At 41.5% G+C, this 16,728-nt stretch overlaps 2 protein-coding genes across 6 annotated transcripts; one reads left to right on the top strand and one right to left on the bottom strand.

The window, feature by feature from the left end:
* Nucleotides 1-1,289: 1,289 nt before the first annotated feature.
* On the bottom strand, nt 1,290-5,733 carry LOC103829084 (U-box domain-containing protein 6). Of its 2 annotated transcripts, none has more exons than XM_009104756.2 (6): nt 5,282-5,733; nt 4,406-4,470; nt 3,915-4,100; nt 3,725-3,832; nt 2,478-3,613; nt 1,290-2,362 (listed from the first exon to the last, which is right to left on the bottom strand). In XM_009104756.2, exons 2-6 carry the CDS (start codon nt 4,454-4,456, stop codon nt 1,543-1,545), a joined length of 2,301 nt encoding a protein of 766 aa, XP_009103004.1. In that variant the 5' UTR covers nt 4,457-4,470; nt 5,282-5,733; the 3' UTR covers nt 1,290-1,542. The 2 variants fall into 2 exon arrangements, with proteins under 2 accessions (XP_009103004.1, XP_009103005.1); XM_009104757.3 differs by lacking the exon at nt 5,282-5,733 and adding an exon at nt 4,639-4,792.
* Nucleotides 5,734-11,413: 5,680 nt separating this feature from the next.
* LOC103829083 (alpha-glucosidase 2) lies at nt 11,414-16,539 on the top strand. Of its 4 annotated transcripts, none has more exons than XM_009104754.3 (22): nt 11,414-11,831; nt 11,922-11,995; nt 12,215-12,475; nt 12,548-12,716; nt 12,802-12,888; nt 12,995-13,063; nt 13,141-13,237; nt 13,385-13,467; nt 13,672-13,779; nt 13,990-14,111; nt 14,205-14,312; nt 14,406-14,479; nt 14,578-14,703; nt 14,821-14,888; nt 14,994-15,143; nt 15,225-15,278; nt 15,366-15,422; nt 15,525-15,674; nt 15,763-15,854; nt 15,939-16,048; nt 16,124-16,187; nt 16,272-16,539. In XM_009104754.3, exons 1-22 carry the CDS (start codon nt 11,622-11,624, stop codon nt 16,414-16,416), a joined length of 2,478 nt encoding a protein of 825 aa, XP_009103002.1. In that variant the 5' UTR covers nt 11,414-11,621; the 3' UTR covers nt 16,417-16,539. The 4 variants fall into 4 exon arrangements, with proteins under 4 accessions (XP_009103002.1, XP_009103001.1, XP_033131290.1 ...); XM_009104753.3 differs by having other exon boundaries at nt 13,984-14,111; XM_033275399.1 differs by having other exon boundaries at nt 13,990-14,312.
* The last annotated feature ends 189 nt before the right edge of the window (nt 16,540-16,728 follow it).

Here is a 16,728-nt window from a genome sequence, read left to right as displayed (position 1 = left end):
TGTTAGATATGTTAATAGGTTAAGGTACATTCTTATAACAACTTCTTACATCCTCCTCATATTCCCTCACAACAACCACAACGTATTCTAGATATACACCATTATTTTCCACAACCTCGGTTTTTGCTTTACAGTTGCTAGGTTTCAAAATTGCAGTTTCACACATCAATATTACATTCTGCATCTTAACATCTTTCATCCTCGTCAGACAAAACAGATGCGGATCTTCAGTGGCCTCATATAATGCATCTAACTTGTACCTATATAGAGGTGTATTGTTAGAGTTAAAAATAGCAGTTACTCAAAAAGTTATCCAAGTAATATTTTTGATAACGGATTTAGTGTATAAAATTCTGAAACTATTTACCTTAGCCTCGATTTCAATCTCTCTTGCATGACCAGAGATCATGCTTAGTTTCGCAGATGAATTCTTTGGTGTGTCATCATCTTCATCGGCATCTTCCGACTTGGCGTAAAAAATTCGAAGGCGCTACCTGGATCGATTAGGTAACTTCATGCAGTTCAAGCCAGTCAGATATGCGAATTCTCAAAGTGAAAATCTTACTAGTTTTCCGGCAAAAAAGAACCACGCCTCATGTTTCTTCGCGACCTTTAGCTGCTTAGAAATGATGAATCGACCAAATCGTTCTGAGAAAAAGGGCTTTTCAGGTATCTCAATAAGTTTGCCAAAGGGGAGGATCTGATGGTATCTACTTGGCGTTCGTCTTGTTCTATTTGGTGTCTTGAGATAGAGAATCTAGGGTTTGTTTGATGGATTGGAGATTTTTTTGAGAGGATAGAGGTTGGGAGACTTTTTGGATTGCTTAGGATATGATGGAATAAAGAAAAAAGCTGAAAATTTTGATTTTTAAAATCTTAAACAAGAGAAGGGTTGTAATTTTGGTATGACAAATCCTGTTACAAAAATCCTATCCTATCTTTGGGATTATATTTTGCCTATACACACCGAATATGAAGTATAGGGGTATCAGTGTCCTCCATAATTATCAACAGTGTCTGAAATGTGAGCTCTTGGCACTATGCTAAATAGCGGATAGATGGTTGGTAGGCTTCCTAATTTCCCTTAATTGTATTAATAATAATATTTTTATTTAGTAAATATATAAAATTAATTGTTTTTTAAATTTTTGTACTACAACTAAAATGAAACATAATATATAACTAGATCCTAGCAATTTCTAGAACATTGAATTTTTCCTTCATAATTTATTTTTATTATAAAACAAAGATCAATGTTTTACTTCAAGGCTATTGTATGAATCTTGTTGAGAAGAAACAAGAACTGATATTTATACAAAAACCTGATGATACATGAGTAAGCTCTATCTACATGGGTACAAGACTCTGGTGAGAGGGGAAGGTGAGCAAAAATGGCGTTAATCACAGTGTACTGTACATATCTTTTTATCTATGCAGATGACTTGTAAGAGCCTAGGAGGTAGTAAAAGTTGAACAAAGCAAAACCAACACTTTACATGAATGTGTGTGTTAATGTGAAACACTCCAATCTATTTTTCTTTCTTAATGGTGGAGCGAGTAGCTTTTCTTCCAGAGGAAGCTCAGTGGTCTTGTTAATGTCTTCCTTCTTGATATTGATTTAAACAAAGGCTTTCCTTCCGCCTCTGGAGATGAAGCTTGACCAGATACAGACATTGGTAACGGTGCCGATACGCTTTTCCTGGGAGCTTCCTCTTTGTTTAGCGATGGCTGTTCTCGTTGCCTCTGTTCCCTGAACATCATCAGAAGCTTCTGAGACTTGTCTCTTCCACGGGGACTTCCGTTCACCGAGATTGAAACCAGAGACGGAATCACACCTTCTTGTAGAACCATCTGGATACACCGCTCGCTTCCCGTGCATAGGATCACAAGGCATGCAACGGCTTGCTCTTGTTCGATCGTGTCACCAGTGTCTAGCACCGTTGCAAGAGTGTTGATCATGCCTTGTGATGATATCATCTCTTCTTTCCCTTCCTGGCGAGAGGCTAGGTTTAGTAACACGGCTAGTGACTTCTCTATCCACAAGTGGTCACCTGTTGACGCAAGGAGTTGGAGGGTTTTGATTATGTTAGATGAGAGGAGAGTGGGGATGTTGGGAGAGTGGGTGGAAAGGTTGTAGAGGGCGTGAAGAGCGTCTAGCTTGCATTGGGTCTCGGTGTGTTCTCCCTGAACAAGAAGTTTTACGAAGAAGGGAACTGCTTGACTTGAGCCAATCACTGGCTTGGCTTTCTCGAGGCAGGAGAGGTTTAGGTACAACGCAGTTGCTGGCCCTTGGGAGTGGGAACATGAGATCATTCTCTCCAGCAGTGGGATGACTCCTGAAGTCAGCATCAACTCTTTGTTCCTACACTCCATGGAAATGAACAAAACATTAAAACAGAAACTTCAACATGTAATAATAGTTTTGTCCTAGCGGTCACTCGAGTTGGTGAACAGTGATATTAGAAAGAAGATCAGACCTGTTATTGTTGACAGCTAAGTTAAATAGAGCCATAGCTCCTGTTTCCTGTGCTGCTGCATTGTTTTCATCAACAGCTGATTCTAGAAACCGTGAAAACGCTTCTACAAACCCATTGGCTCCCATGAGGATCCTGGCCTCTTCATCATCCTTCAGCACTAGCCTGACATTTTCTACTACTTTGCACTTTTTAGCTAAGTCCTCCTCCTTTTCCAAGATAGCCAATATATCCTGATACTTCTCTAGAACATTGATCTCAGAAGTCACCTCATCATCCACATCAGCCACATTGACTTCTTCTTTGTCAATAGTACTACGCTCCTCCAAAGGAACGGTTTCAGGAGCCTTCAGTGTGCAAGGTCCTATACTATCAACTGACTTTGAATTAGCGGATTCAGTGTCAGACAGTGCTAGTCTCCAGTAGTTGAGGTCGAGAGACTCTGGTGGTTCAGCAGGGACTGAGATCCCATTCTGCTCACACCAGCTCGCAATCAGACCTTTCACACAGTAATTAGGAGTCAACGAAAGATGTGGAAGCTGCTGCTGAGTCTTGGGGCAAGAGTTATGTCCATCACCGAACCATTTCTCGATACAGACCCGTTCATAAGTCTGTCCAGAAGCAATAATGACAGGATCACACATCAGCTGCAACGATATGGGACACCTCAGTTCTTCCGGTGGAGTGGGAGCCTGTCCTGACTTCTTAAAGTTAATAGAACCAAACTTAGATAGTTGACGCCCAAACGCATGATGAGCACGGTCTTCATTACCAGTGGGGGAAGCTGGTGGTGAGCCCTGAGAGTCATTATCATCTGTGATCTCGTTTCTGAAGAGCTTTGAGTATTTTCTCATGAGGTGCAAGAGGTAAGCTACGATAGACTCTTTACGCTTGTCTTCTTCCGCACGTGCCCTGTCTATGAGTTTTTTTAAAGCACGGCGCTCAGCCAAAGCTGATCTAGAAGAAGTTATGCTGAGTCTTGTAGCTGCCTGGTGGAAAATTTCAAGCTCGGAGTTGTCAGTGGCGTTGTCGAATTTCTTGCCTTGTTGCAAGAGTGCAATGATTCTGTCACCAACTTCTTTTTCTGATGGATCAAGCAAGAACTTGGTGTGCTCTAGCTCACCAATAATGTCCAAAATCTGAAGGAAATCAATTAATTAGAACTCTTAATCCAACAAGTGTAATAAACATGAGGGCGTGTTTGTATTTTGTAAAAGGAAACATTGAGCTGTGCATTGAAAGAGACATACCTGAGAGCCAATAGAGCTAGGAACAATGTCCTCCACGCGTCTAAGACTATCGATGAGCGCAGATTTTGCTTTCTCAAATTTTAACAGTACAGCATCCCCAGTTATAGCCTGATTCAGAAGTGCCAAATGAAATGGAGGGATTCAAGAGAGGAGATGCATCCAAAAAGAGATAATAAGGAGGAGAACTGACCAAGTAAAGTTTGCTAGACTCAGAGCAGTGTTGAAGAATGTTCTTTGCCTTTTCGAGTGCAATGTGTAAGGAGCACAAGGCTTGGATCCCTGATTTGCTCCGAGGTCTTGCCTCTTCCAAGGAAGGGAAGATGGACAGTACCTTGCAATAAACAGCAGATAGCTCCTTGCACATATCTCTATGTAACTGCATTGTCAGCAATGGCCATAACACACAAACTTATCAAAGAAGAAGAATAAAAATCCTGATTTATCATCCCCAATTACAATCTCAGCCCATAATACAATAACAGAGTCAATGGAAAAATAAAGGATGGAACTTTTCACAATTTTCTATCAAAGGCAAGAACTTTGTTGGAAAGAATCACATTTCTATAACATGAAAAACAGAACAAACCCAACAAAGGCAAAGCCTTTTTTAATATTAGAGTCTACCGACAAGAATCATTGAGAGAGAGAGAGAGAGTGACGGGATTGAGAATATAAATATACCTTGGCATCGCTAGCAGCGAACAAATTCTCCTCAAGCTCGCTTACATCCATGATCCCAACCTCACCTGGAAACTCTCCAAACCACAACTTAAACAAACCTTAACAACAATTGTTCTTCTTTCAAAAAAACACATGAAGGAACCAGTAAAGAAGACAGAGCCAAACACAAACGCAAAGTTTGGGCCTTTTACTTCCAAATTCTAAAGAAAAAAAATGGATTCTGGATAAATTACCTTTGCTATAAGAAAGAGTTATGGTCCAGAAAAAAAAACAGGAGAAAACAGAAACAAAAATCAAAAGAGAGGAAGTAAATGGAGAGCATAACGGAAGAGAGAGAGAGAGAGAGAGAGGAGAGAGAGAGAGAGAGAGAGAGAGAGAGAGAGAGAAGAGAGAGAGAAGAGAGAGAGAGAGAGAGAGAGAGAGAGAGAGAGAGAGAGAGAGAGAGAGAGAGAGAGAGAGGGAGAGGGAGAGGGAGAGGAGGTAGAGGGAGAGGGAGAAGGTTAGAGAGTGAGATTGGATGGAGGGGAGGGGGAGGGGGAGGGGTAGGGGGAAGGGGGTAGTGAGAGAGGGAGAGGGGGTAGAGGGGGAGAGTGGGAGAGGGGGTAGAGGGGGAGAGAGGAGGAGAGAGAGAGAGAGAGAGAGAAGTGTCAACTCCGCATAACCATAGTAATTTCTACGATCACAAATTTCAAATTTCAAACTACAACCAAACACACGAAACTTACAAAAAAAAAACAAAAACTGGAAGAGGAAGATAATAATAATAACACACGTGTGAAATAAATCTCAGAACAACAACGACAACAAACACCAAAACAAAACCGACATGAGGAAAAAAAAAATAAAAAAATTGAGTTTGCAGATATAGAACGTTACCGGAAAGATGTAGGAATCGGGAGCAGCCACAAAGGCGTGTTCATAAGATAAAGAGATGATGAAATCTAATAGGGGATTTTAGGTTTTGTATCGTTTCTGTGAAAGAGGAGGAGAGTGGTATTGAATACAAAAGACACGAGTCTCATCAATAAAAAGTGAACAACGTCATTTCCAATTCATCGTCCTTTTTTTAGAAAATAAAAATGACTGTAAATGTGACTGCGGACCCCTATATTACTAATATTATTACTATATTATTTTGTCTTCACATCAACATCTCTATTACGGTCACGCTGCACGCAGCACCCATGATCTGATGATCCACCACCACAACGTAGGCACCCAACCCAAGTTTGAATTTTAGCATTCCCTCAAAGCTCTGTCTGATAACGTGGGAGTTCAAAACAGAGTCAACAACAAGTTTCATATTCAACTTGCACCATATATATATCTGCTTCCTCTTCCGCTTTATTGATTTTATTTTGTTTAGCAAATAACACTGATATGATGATACTAAAAAACACAAAATGTCTTTGTATAAATTCAATCCACGTAGGACCTGAAATTTCTACTAGTCTCGAATCAGATACCGTATCAGTAGATATTTGTAGTAGTAATAGACTACTACGAAATAGGCGATCTTTTTCTCTCTCTACGAAAAAGGCGATCTTGAACATCCACCGTGTCGCCTCTAGCTGCCGCCCGTCGGCGTCTCCTCAGTCGTCGGACTAGCTCCTTTGTCAATGCTCACTCACTGATGGGTAAAAGAAAAGGTCCAAAGCTTAGATCCCCTCCGAAAGGGGGCAGATCTACTTCGGGCTCTGCCTCTGTACCAAAGGTGCCACCATCCGATCCTCCACGCCAACTGGCTCCGTTGTAGTCGAATCTGATACCCAAAGCGTCGCTGCGGGTTCCCCTGCACCGCTGAAGGAATCAGCTACTCTGCAATTGGAGAATGAAGCTCCCAACGGTCTCGAACCCCAATCGAAGCCCGCAGGTGGCCCTGTGATCGCTCTTGTAGCAGATCCGGACACCATCAACAAAGAGCAACAGAACTCCGCCACCAAGACTTCGGTCAGCTTACCAGTCACTCCTGAGATCGCATTGGCAGATCCGGAACTGACAGATGAAATTGAAACAGAGAAGGAAGTCAGAGTCTCTGTTAACTCAGTCACTGATGTTCCCAAGATAGCAGAGACAAAATCAAGCATACAACTTGAGAAGGAAGTTGGTTCTCAGCCAAATGATTCCCCACCTAAAGTCAGCTACAGCTCTACGGTGAAAGGAGCAAGACAGCTCAAGAAGAATTGTGACTCTTACATACTTCCCTCTGGTGAAGCGTGTGTGAAAATACCAAACTCTATCATTGAGAAGCATAGGAAATCATGGGACTGTTTTGTCATCGGTCAGTTCTACGTAGACCCGCCGTCGCAAGGGACAATCCACAACATAGTTAATGGAATATGGAGTAAGCAATACAGAGATATTGCAGTCTCAAAAATGGAAGGGTTCACATATCTCTTCAGAATTCCAAACGTGTCTACGCGGAATCGCGTCATCAACCAGAGATTATGGCAAATAGATGGTAAAACTATGTTTGTTGCTAAATGGGAACCAGGAGTAGTTCCTTCAAAGCCTGAACTCTCTGAGGCACCGATTTGGCTTGAGCTGCGACAAGTTCCCCTGCAGTTTTTCAACGAAGATGGGCTTGAGCGCATTGCGAGTCTGGTAGGAGACCCTAAGTTCCTACACCCTACCACTGCTAACAAGACGAACCTCGAGGTTGCGAAAGTCTTTACTATCATTGACCCAAGGAAACCGCTCCCTGAAGCGGTTAATGTTCAGTTTGAAGCCGGTAAAATTTGTAGAGTGCTTGTATCGAGCCCTTGGATGCCACCAGTATGCGGTCACTGCAAGGAGATAGGCCACACTTCAACAAAATGCAAGTTAGCTCCGATCACCTGCATCCCGTGTAACTCGACCTCTCACAGCCCTCTCACCTGCCCTAAAACAAAGAGTTTAGAAGCAAAAAGGAGGAAGACCAGAAGAGCAAAACCGAAGGAGAAACAATGGGCTCTTGTTAACCCAAAGCATCAGGACCTACCGGGTCTGGACTCTTCGGTTAAATCTAAACTGGGAACCTCCTCTGATTTTGCTATTGGAGAATGCAGTAAATCACATAAAAATCAGCTCCAGCCTCAGGAAGATAACTCCAAGCAAAAGGAAGCTCAAGCTGACGTTTCTTCAGGTGTGGATCCTGATTCCTCCGACGTTGAATCTTCTGAGGAGGAGGAGGGCGAGATCCTGGAAGATGACGAAGAGGACTATCGCCAAGTCCACAATAAATCAAATTCGAAGTATGGGGATTCTAGGGGCGAGGGCCCCAACCTCGCTTGATTTATGTCGACACAACTTTTTTGTTGGAACGTTCGCGGTTTTAATAAACTCAGTCACCGCAACGGTTTCAAAAAATGGATTAAGGTTCACAAACCTATTTTCGGAGGGTTAATAGAAACCCATGTTCAGCAGGCAAAGCGACAGAAGTTTGTTAATAAGTTGCTCCCTGACTGGTTTTTTGAGGATAACTACGGCTTCTCGGATCTTGGAAAGATCTGGATATTGTGGCATCCTTCGGTTTCTGTTTCAGTTGTTCAGAAATCACTTCAGATGGTTACATGTGAGGTTACTATTCCTGGTCACACAGTATTCCTTGCCTCAATTATCTATGCGTCAAACTGTCATGATGATAGGAAGGTGCTTTGGGATTCTATCATGGAACTGGGAAACTCCCAAGCAATGGTGGGAAAGCCGTGGATTGTTCTCGGTGACTTCAACCAGATCTTCTCTCCGGAGGAGCACTCCCGCAACACTTCCTCTAGAGTAGATAAACGTATGCGACTCCTTCGAGAATGTTTCCTCGAGGCCGACCTTCATGATCTAAATTTTCGAGGTAATACTTTCACTTGGTGGAATAAAAGTAAGGTGTTGCCTGTTGCAAAAAAGCTAGACAGGGCTCTAGTAAATGACGAGTGGGGAAACTCATTCCCTACTGCAGTTGCTTCTTTCGGTTCCCCTGACTTCTCAGACCACGCGGCGATTACCGTCTCGTTGAGTATCAGTTCGCCTGCCATCAAGCGTCCCTTCAGATTCTTTAACTTTTTGCTGCAAAATAATGAGTTCCTCCCGATGATTGCGGAGAAATGGTTCTCTTTCAATGTTACAGGCTCAGCTATGTTGAGGGTATCAAAGAAGCTTAAACTGCTTAAGAAGCATATCAGAGACTTCAGCAGACTAAACTACTCTGGTATTGAGCTAAGAACGCATGAGGCACATGAAGCTCTGTTGCAGGCACAAGACAGGACACTAACCAACCCAACGACTGCAAACGTAGAAGTGGAACTTGATTGCTCTCGTAAATGGCAGGTTCTGTCTAAAGCATAGGAGAGCTTCCATATGCAGAGATCTTCGGTTTCTTGGCTAGGAATGGGAGATGCAAGCACAACATACTACCATAGATTAACATCCACAAGGAGAGCGGCAAATCATATACATTTTCTCACTGATGAGGCAGGAGTAAGGATTGAAAGTCAGACTGCGATCGAAGAGCATTGTGTAGAATACTTCTCTAAGCTACTTGGCGATCCTGTATCTATACAGCAATTTCACCAACCAGACCTGGACCTACTCTTCAACTTCAACTGTTCGGAAGAGGAGAGCAGAGGGTTCTGCAAGGACTTCACGCCACTTGAAATCAGAGACGCCTTTTTCACTCTGCCAAGGAATAAGGCTAGTGGTCCGGATGGTTATACATCAGAGTTCTTTAAAGCATCATGGAGCATCATCGGCCCTGAGGTATCGCAGGCTGTATTGGAATTCTTCTCTTCGGGGAGTCTCCTAAAACAATGGAATGCAACAACAATGGTGCTGATTCCCAAGATAACAAACGCCTCATCTGCAGCGGACTTCAGGCCTATATCTTGTTTGAACACGGTGTATAAAGTGATTTCTAAGCTGCTGGCTTCGCGCCTTAAGTCTATCCTACCTCAGATCATTTCTCAGTCTCAATCAGCTTTCATGCCAGGCAGACTTCTAGCAGAAAACGTGCTGCTTGCTACTGACCTGGTGCAAGGGTACAGCACATCAATATCATCCCCACGAGCTATGTTAAAAGTTGATCTGAGAAAGGCTTTTGACACTATCAGATGGGATTTCATCATTGGGACCCTCAAGGCTCTCTCAATTCCCCACAAGTTCATCGGCTGGGTCTACCAATGCATCTCCACAGCGTCTTTTACGATCTCAGTTAACAGCAGTAGCAGTGGCTTCTTCGAGAGCACAAACGGTATCAGGCAAGGCGATCCAATGTCTCCCTACATCTTTGTCCTTGCCATGGAGGCTTTCTCAAGGCTTCTTCTCTATCGGTTTGAAAGCGAACTCATTGGTTATCACCCGATGACATCAGATCTTAAGCTGACGCACCTCATGTTCGCAGACGACGTCATGATTTTTTTCGATGGAAATTCCAACTCCCTCCATGAAATATCTGACTGCCTTGAAGACTTTGGCAGCTGGTCGGGTCTGAAGCTTAACAAGAACAAGACAGAGATCTTTACTTCAGGTTTGAGCGAGGTTGAATCCAGTGTTATCGCTAGCTATGGTTTCCACACTGGCTTACTCCCAATCAGATACCTTGGCCTTCCGCTTATGAGTAGGAAACTCCGAATCTCAGACTATGAGCCCCTGATGCAGAAACTAATCTCCAAGTTCCGGAGCTGGGCAGTAAAGTCTCTAAGTTTTGTTGGTAGACTGGTACTCTTGCGTACTGTAATAACAGGAACTGTGAGCTTATGGATCTCGACATTCATGCTGCCAAAAGGGTGCATCCGGAAGATTGACTCGCTCTGCTCCAGGTTCCTCTGGTCAGGAAGCATCGAAGGACATAAATCAGCAAAAATAGCTTGGACAACTTGTTGTCTACCAAATGATGAAGGAGGTCTGGGGTTGAGAAACTTTTCTGTTTGGAACAAGGTGTTGTTGCTACGCTTCATCTGGCTATTGTTCTCAGGGAGCAACTCTCTATGGGTAAATTGGCAGCAACAGTACAAACTATCAGAGAAATCATTCTGGGCTATAGATGAATCTACAAACGATTCATGGACTTGGAAACAACTGCTCAAACTCAGAAGTGAAGCGCTAAAATTTTGCAAAGGTATCCTAAACTCTGGACGTAGCTTGAGCTTCTGGTATGATGTGTGGACTCCTATGGGTCAGCTACTGCAATACGTCGGACCTTCTGGTCCTAGGGACCTACGGATTCCCCTTACGACCACTGTCTCGGAAGCCTGCAACGCAAACAGGTGGCTGCTTGCTCAACCGCGAAGCCAAGCAGCCCTTGATGTTCATATCCACCTTACCACAATCAGTCTCCCTCTCTCTGACGCCCCTGACGAGTACGAATGGAGGGTTGAAGGAACCACAGTTTCAGTTTACTCCTCTGCAGCTACATGGGAATGCCTGCGACCGAAATCTGAGAAGAAACCATGGGTTGACTGTGTATGGTTCAAAGGGTTTGTGCCTAGAAACGCTTTTAATATGTGGACTGCAAATGCTGACAGGTTACCAACTAGAGCGAGGCTCTCATCGTGGGGACTTCAAATTCCAACAACATGCTGCCTTTGTTCAGGCTACACTGAAACTAGGGATCACTTATTTCTAAACTGCACATTTAGTCATGAAGTTTGGCAGCAGGTTCTCATTCGGCTGAACCCACCACCCCTCCCTTTCCGTGACTGGAATGAGCTGCTATCGTGGATCAGATCTCCCCTGCCTCACAGCCCTACCATTCTCCGGAAGATAACCGTACAGTCAACTGTGTATCACCTATGGAAGCAGAGAAACAACGTGCATCACAACAATAACATCATTGGACCAGTGGTGATTGCGAGGTTGATTTACAGGGAAGTGAAGCTTACAATCATGGCACGGAGGAATAGGAAACATTTTCGAAACCTCCTGTCTAGTTGGTTAATATAAGTTGTAGGCACTTGTGCTTTTCTTTACTCTATCTTGTTTTTTCTTCTTTTTTGCCAAGTTAGAGTACCCCTAGATTTAGCTTTTTGTAAAATCTGAACATCATTAATATGATATTAGCATTCTTAGCAAAAAAGCAATAGACAACCCTAGTCTCTTTGTTTATTTGGTCAACATCACTATTCCATCACGACAGTACCTTCAAAATAAAAATAGGTAATAGAAAAAGACTAATGACTAAAATGTATGTGACAACCCAAACAAAAACTAGTAAAAAAATGGCAAACTGAAAAAAACAAAGACCAGAGCCATGGTGTTAAAAGTCCACCTGCTAGACTTCTCTTTCTCAGATCATTCACAAACCAGAAAACTACTCTGCACACTGTTCATCGCTTTCATATACTCCGATCCTCAGATGATGATGACTGGAGCAAGCCATAAGATTGCACCTGATGAGTTTCATCATATTCCTCGTGTTATCACTCCTTTTCCTGCTCCTAAACTCTCCCACTTACCTATGGTATTATTATACTCTCCATTCCTTATTTGCTTTACTATACTTCTCTTCTTGTTTTCTAGTAGCTGAAACTGGGAGCTTCTTGTTTCCAAGTTTCAAGGTGATCATAAAGAAAGCTTGTATTGGGGAACTTATCGCCCACAGGTCTATTTTGGAGTTCGTGCCAGGTAATTAATTACTTTGAGAAGCTTCCTTGTTGTCTTTTTGTTTTGTCTATCTTCTTAGTCCGCGATGATCTTGTATGTGAAAAATGTGGAATAGGAAAACAACATTAGAATCTTACGATCTATAAGCTAAAGGGAAGCTAATCATTCCCCATATCATGTGAAACTGTGTTCCTTTATTGTACAAGCTTCTAAGTTTGTAGATGGCATTAAATCATGCAGAACTCCTCAGTCTCTCGTTGCTGGCTTGATGTGGCTCGGTGATGAAAAAGATGATGATGGGAAGCATGTGATGAGGCATTTCTGTGAAAACTCTCAAAATCTTAAGTCATTTGGCTGGAGAGAACACAATGGTATAGACTTTGGGAGGCAAGAGCTTCTTGATCAAGATATGATATTGGAGACAAGTTTTGTCAAGTCTAAAGAGGGAAGCCTTGGTTATGGAGGGGATTGGTCTGTTCGAATCAATCTTATAAACAAAGGGTAAGTAACTAACTGATAAGCAACTAATAGTACTATTATTTTCAGTTAACTGTCTCTCTGCTTTCTTCATAGGTTGAATGATGAAGTAAAGAGAACCGTACATCTCTTCTTCTATCTAGCTGATGAAGGTGGCAATGTTCTAAACTTAGGAAAAAATGTATTGGATCTTAAAGAGAGCTCTCTCCTGGCTTCTGGTTCACGTGCAGACGTACGGAAATGGCAGATGCACTTAAAATCAGAGGTAACTTTTTGATTTGCAGTGATTTTTAGAGATCATAGGATTTTCAGTTGTTCTATCAATATAACCGCTGCTCTTTCGTTTGCAGGCTCATGTTGAAACACATTATTGCGGTTTCAAGACGCCTGACATTGTCAATCTGTCTCATGCTGTTCAGAAAAATCTCGCTGTACAGGTTATATATCTCAACTTTGGGTCAAGTTAGTGTATCTTTTTTTTTATTTTTTCTTTATGAAGATCACAGTGCTTATATGTAGCTCTCCTGGCTTGTATATTTTTAGGAAAACAAATCTGGAAGACTTCAGCTCTCTGACACATCAGAGGATTCTTCCAGCATTTATGTTTTTCAGGTAATCAATATTTGATTCAATGATATGTTTTCAGTGTTATTCTTCATCTCTAATCACCATCTGATTTCGTCATGCAGATTTCAACAACGACTCAGTCTACTATTGATATTGCCTTTGTCTCTGGGATAAGAGGAGAAAGTTCTGACGTGGAACAGCGTATAATGAGTCTTACAGGTTTTTATAATCCTTCTGGTTATTTCCAAGCATGGATGCAGATCAGTTTACATTTGCTGAACAATAAAACTTCCGCATTATCACTTAGCTTGTAACGAGTTTATCATGTCTACTTTGAGCTATGTTCACATTTTGCAACCTTTGTAGGTTCACCACTCTCTGGTCTACTTGAAGAGAAACATATAGCATTTGATGCAAAGTTCAAGGAATGCTTCCACCTTTCTGAAAAGGTGTGACTCTATTCTTTTTATTAATTTGAAACTTCAGATACCAATGTAATAGGTGATCTTTAGCACATCAAATGGTCTAGTTTAATGGATGATCTCTTTATAGTTAAGATCTTATTAAGATCGATGTATACTTGACCGGAGACAGCTTACTATTAAGTCTTGCTTGTGAAATTCATTCTTCATCTCACTTCCTCTGATTTACAGCTTGATTCTGAAACTTTGATGGTTGGTAAAGCTGCAATTGGGAACATGCTTGGTGGCATTGGTTACTTCTATGGTCAATCAAAAATTCAGGCTCCTAAAATTACTCAGGTGATTTTTCATTTTTCTTGCTTTTTGACGCTTAAAATTACCGAATGAAAAACCAAACTGAAATTTACAAGTACCTAGATGGATCCAAATCTCTAAGACACAAAGGACCCGGACCCAATGAGAACCGACCTGAACCTGAACCCAATATCCAAACGCACATGCCTATTAAAAACAAACAGATTCATAGAGTCTAATATTTTTCAGCTGCAGGCTAAAAGTGAGGTTGAGTTCTTGCTATATTGGCCAGCTGAACTGTACACAGCAGTTCCAAGCCGGCCAGTATTTCCTAGAGGATTTTTGTGGGACGAAGGTTTCCATCAACTGTTGGTCTGGTTAGTTGTTATGTTACTTATGTATCGATCATTCAATAGGCTGAACTTGATATGTTCCTTTAAGGATTGTTCTTATGTGGGATATGGTTTCAGGCGCTGGGATTTCCGTATAACCTTGGAGATCCTTGGAAACTGGTTAGACTTGATGAACATAGATGGATGGATACCGCGTGAGCAAATCTTGGGAGATGAAGCTCTGAGGTTGTTATATACATACTCCTATTAACTTCAGTAGAATCATTATCATTAGTTTTTTGTTGTTGTGTATCAAGAAAATGTTTTTGCTTGCTGCAGTAAGATTCCAAAGCAGTACGTTGTCCAGATCCCAAGTAATGGCAATCCACCTACACTACTTTTGGTGATACGCGGTAAGAAACTTAACGTCATGATTGAGGAAATGAGAACAAGGTTTTCAAAATCAAGTAAAGACAATGTTGATATTGCTTTGCGCTTTATATTTTTCCAGACCTGATAAATGGGATAAGGGCAGAGAAATTTAACAAGGAAGAAAGAGATGAAATCTTGTCATTCCTTGACCTAGCTTTTGTACGGCTAGATGCATGGTTTCAATGGTTCAATACCTCCCAGAAAGGTAATAACATGAGTTTACTAGTACCGTTCTACTTACATGTACTATTGTGTGACTTTATCCTACGTTTAACTATTTGGTATATGATGTGTTACTAATTATGACTTGACTAAACACCAGGGAAGGAGATGGGAAGTTACTATTGGCATGGCAGAGACAGTTTAACAAATCGGGAACTAAACCCTCAGGTTCAATTTCTTGATTATCAGTAGAAATGTTAAACCAAATTAAATATTATTCTTAGCCCTCACCAGACTTTGGTAGATACCTTTAGCTTTCACAAATTCTTGCAGTCTCTTTCCTCGGGTTTTGATGATTATCCGCGGGCTTCACACCCAACTGAAGATGAGAGGCATGTAGACCTGAGGTGCTGGATGTATCTTGCAGCAGATTGCATGAACTCCATCATAGAGTTTCTTGGGGAAAAAGGCAGACCTGTGACGGTTAGAAGAACATGACAAGAAAGTAAATTACACATTCTGTCTAATGTGTTGTTCACATGTTTTTGGAAATGAATCATGCAGGTGGATTACAGCTCAACTGTCAAGCTGCTCTCAGATTTCAATCTCCTGAATCAGGTTTATATTCTTATAAAATGCGCCTACAAGGCTACACCTTTATCACTTTCATTAACTATTGAAGGTTGGATCTCCTTTATTTTACAGATGCACTATGACCATGATCTTGGTGCTTACCTCGACTTTGGTAATCATACAGAAGATGTAAGGAAATTTTAATGAATTAATCTCACAAATAAGCCTTAATATATATCAACCTTCTTGATAGAAAACTTCCTGGATCTTTTTATTTATTTGATTCACCAGGTTCGGTTAGTCTGGAAAGAGGTAACTGGAGAGGATGGTCGTGTATCACGAGAGCTTGTAAGGGAGACGTTTGGGAAGCCAGAGCTAAGATTGGTTCCTCACATTGGTTACGTCAGCTTCTTTCCCTTCATGTTTAGAATCATCCCACCTGTGAGTAAATATATTTAGCATTAGTATCTAAATACTTTGTGGAGAGCTAAAACTAAACCCTCACATGTGTTGTGTTGCTTGATGAAAGACTTCTTCAATCCTCGAGAAACATCTCGATCTCATTTCAAACAGAAGCATCGTATGGAGTGACTATGGATTGCTTTCACTTGGCAAAACTAGGTGAGCCTTCAAGAACAAACAAATACCTAAGAAATTTTATTCTTCCGTGAGTCCATGGGCACTCACTCATTTGTCATCATGCAGTTCTTTGTACATGAAGTATAACACTGAGCATGAAGCTCCATATTGGAGAGGTGCAATATGGATGAACATGAACTACATGATTCTTTCTTCCCTGCACCATTACTCTATAGGTACATTTCTCATCCCCTCACTACACAAACAAAAAAGATGTAAAACTTCTATATAACCCATCAATACTTCTGCAGTGGATGGACCGTACATGGACAAGGCAAGAACCATTTACGAGGAACTAAGGAGCAACCTGATAAGGTATGCATGTTTGGTAGAATTGGAGCTGAAGATGTCTGAGTAGAGTATATATGTGGCCTTACCTATATTGTGTGGTTGATGCAGGAACGTGGTTAGAAACTATGATGAGACTGGATATATCTGGGAACACTACGACCAAACAAAAGGAACTGGAGAAGGTGGACGTGTCTTCACCGGCTGGTCTGCTCTTATCCTCTTAATCATGTCCGAAGAGTACCCTCTATTTTAGGAAACCGAATTTGATTTCCAACCTTTGTAACTTTGAGCTTCATATCTTACCACGCATGTTTCTGAAACAAAATAATTAAGCCTCTTCCAAAGACTTTAATTTAAATAATTCACATGATTTTATAGCTTTACGACTAGGTAACATGCTAAAGTCCAAAGCTAGCCTTGTTGTGGCTGGCATAACAATGTCTCATGTGTTACATTTTAAAATAGATTAGATTTATTCAGAATTGCAAAACAAAACAGAGTTTGAATTCTTTAACAAGTTATTTTCGGGACGGAAACATGTTTTAGTGGTATTTGAAGTTATTTC

The sequence above is a fragment of the Brassica rapa genome, chromosome A07 (genome assembly GCF_000309985.2).
Source record: "Brassica rapa cultivar Chiifu-401-42 chromosome A07, CAAS_Brap_v3.01, whole genome shotgun sequence".
In the NCBI taxonomy this organism is placed as follows: domain Eukaryota; kingdom Viridiplantae; phylum Streptophyta; class Magnoliopsida; order Brassicales; family Brassicaceae; genus Brassica; species Brassica rapa.
Note: the sequence above shows the minus strand (reverse complement) of the source record. Positions and strands in the feature narration are given on the sequence as shown.

Coding starts and splice junctions, on each gene's coding strand:
- LOC103829084 (XM_009104756.2), bottom strand. CDS start 4,456: ATGGATGTAAGCGAGCTTGAGGAGAATTTGTTCGCTGCTAGCGATGCC. Junction 3,833..3,914: donor AGTCTAGCAAACTTTACTTG/GTCAGTTCTCCT, acceptor CTTCTGAATCAG/GCTATAACTGGGGATGCTGT. Junction 2,363..2,477: donor TTAGCTGTCAACAATAACAG/GTCTGATCTTCT, acceptor CATGGAGTGTAG/GAACAAAGAGTTGATGCTGA.
- LOC103829083 (XM_033275398.1), top strand. CDS start 11,622: ATGGTGTTAAAAGTCCACCTGCTAGACTTCTCTTTCTCAGATCATTCA. Junction 12,889..12,994: donor AGAAAAATCTCGCTGTACAG/GTTATATATCTC, acceptor GTATATTTTTAG/GAAAACAAATCTGGAAGACT. Junction 13,468..13,671: donor GCTTCCACCTTTCTGAAAAG/GTGTGACTCTAT, acceptor TCTGATTTACAG/CTTGATTCTGAAACTTTGAT.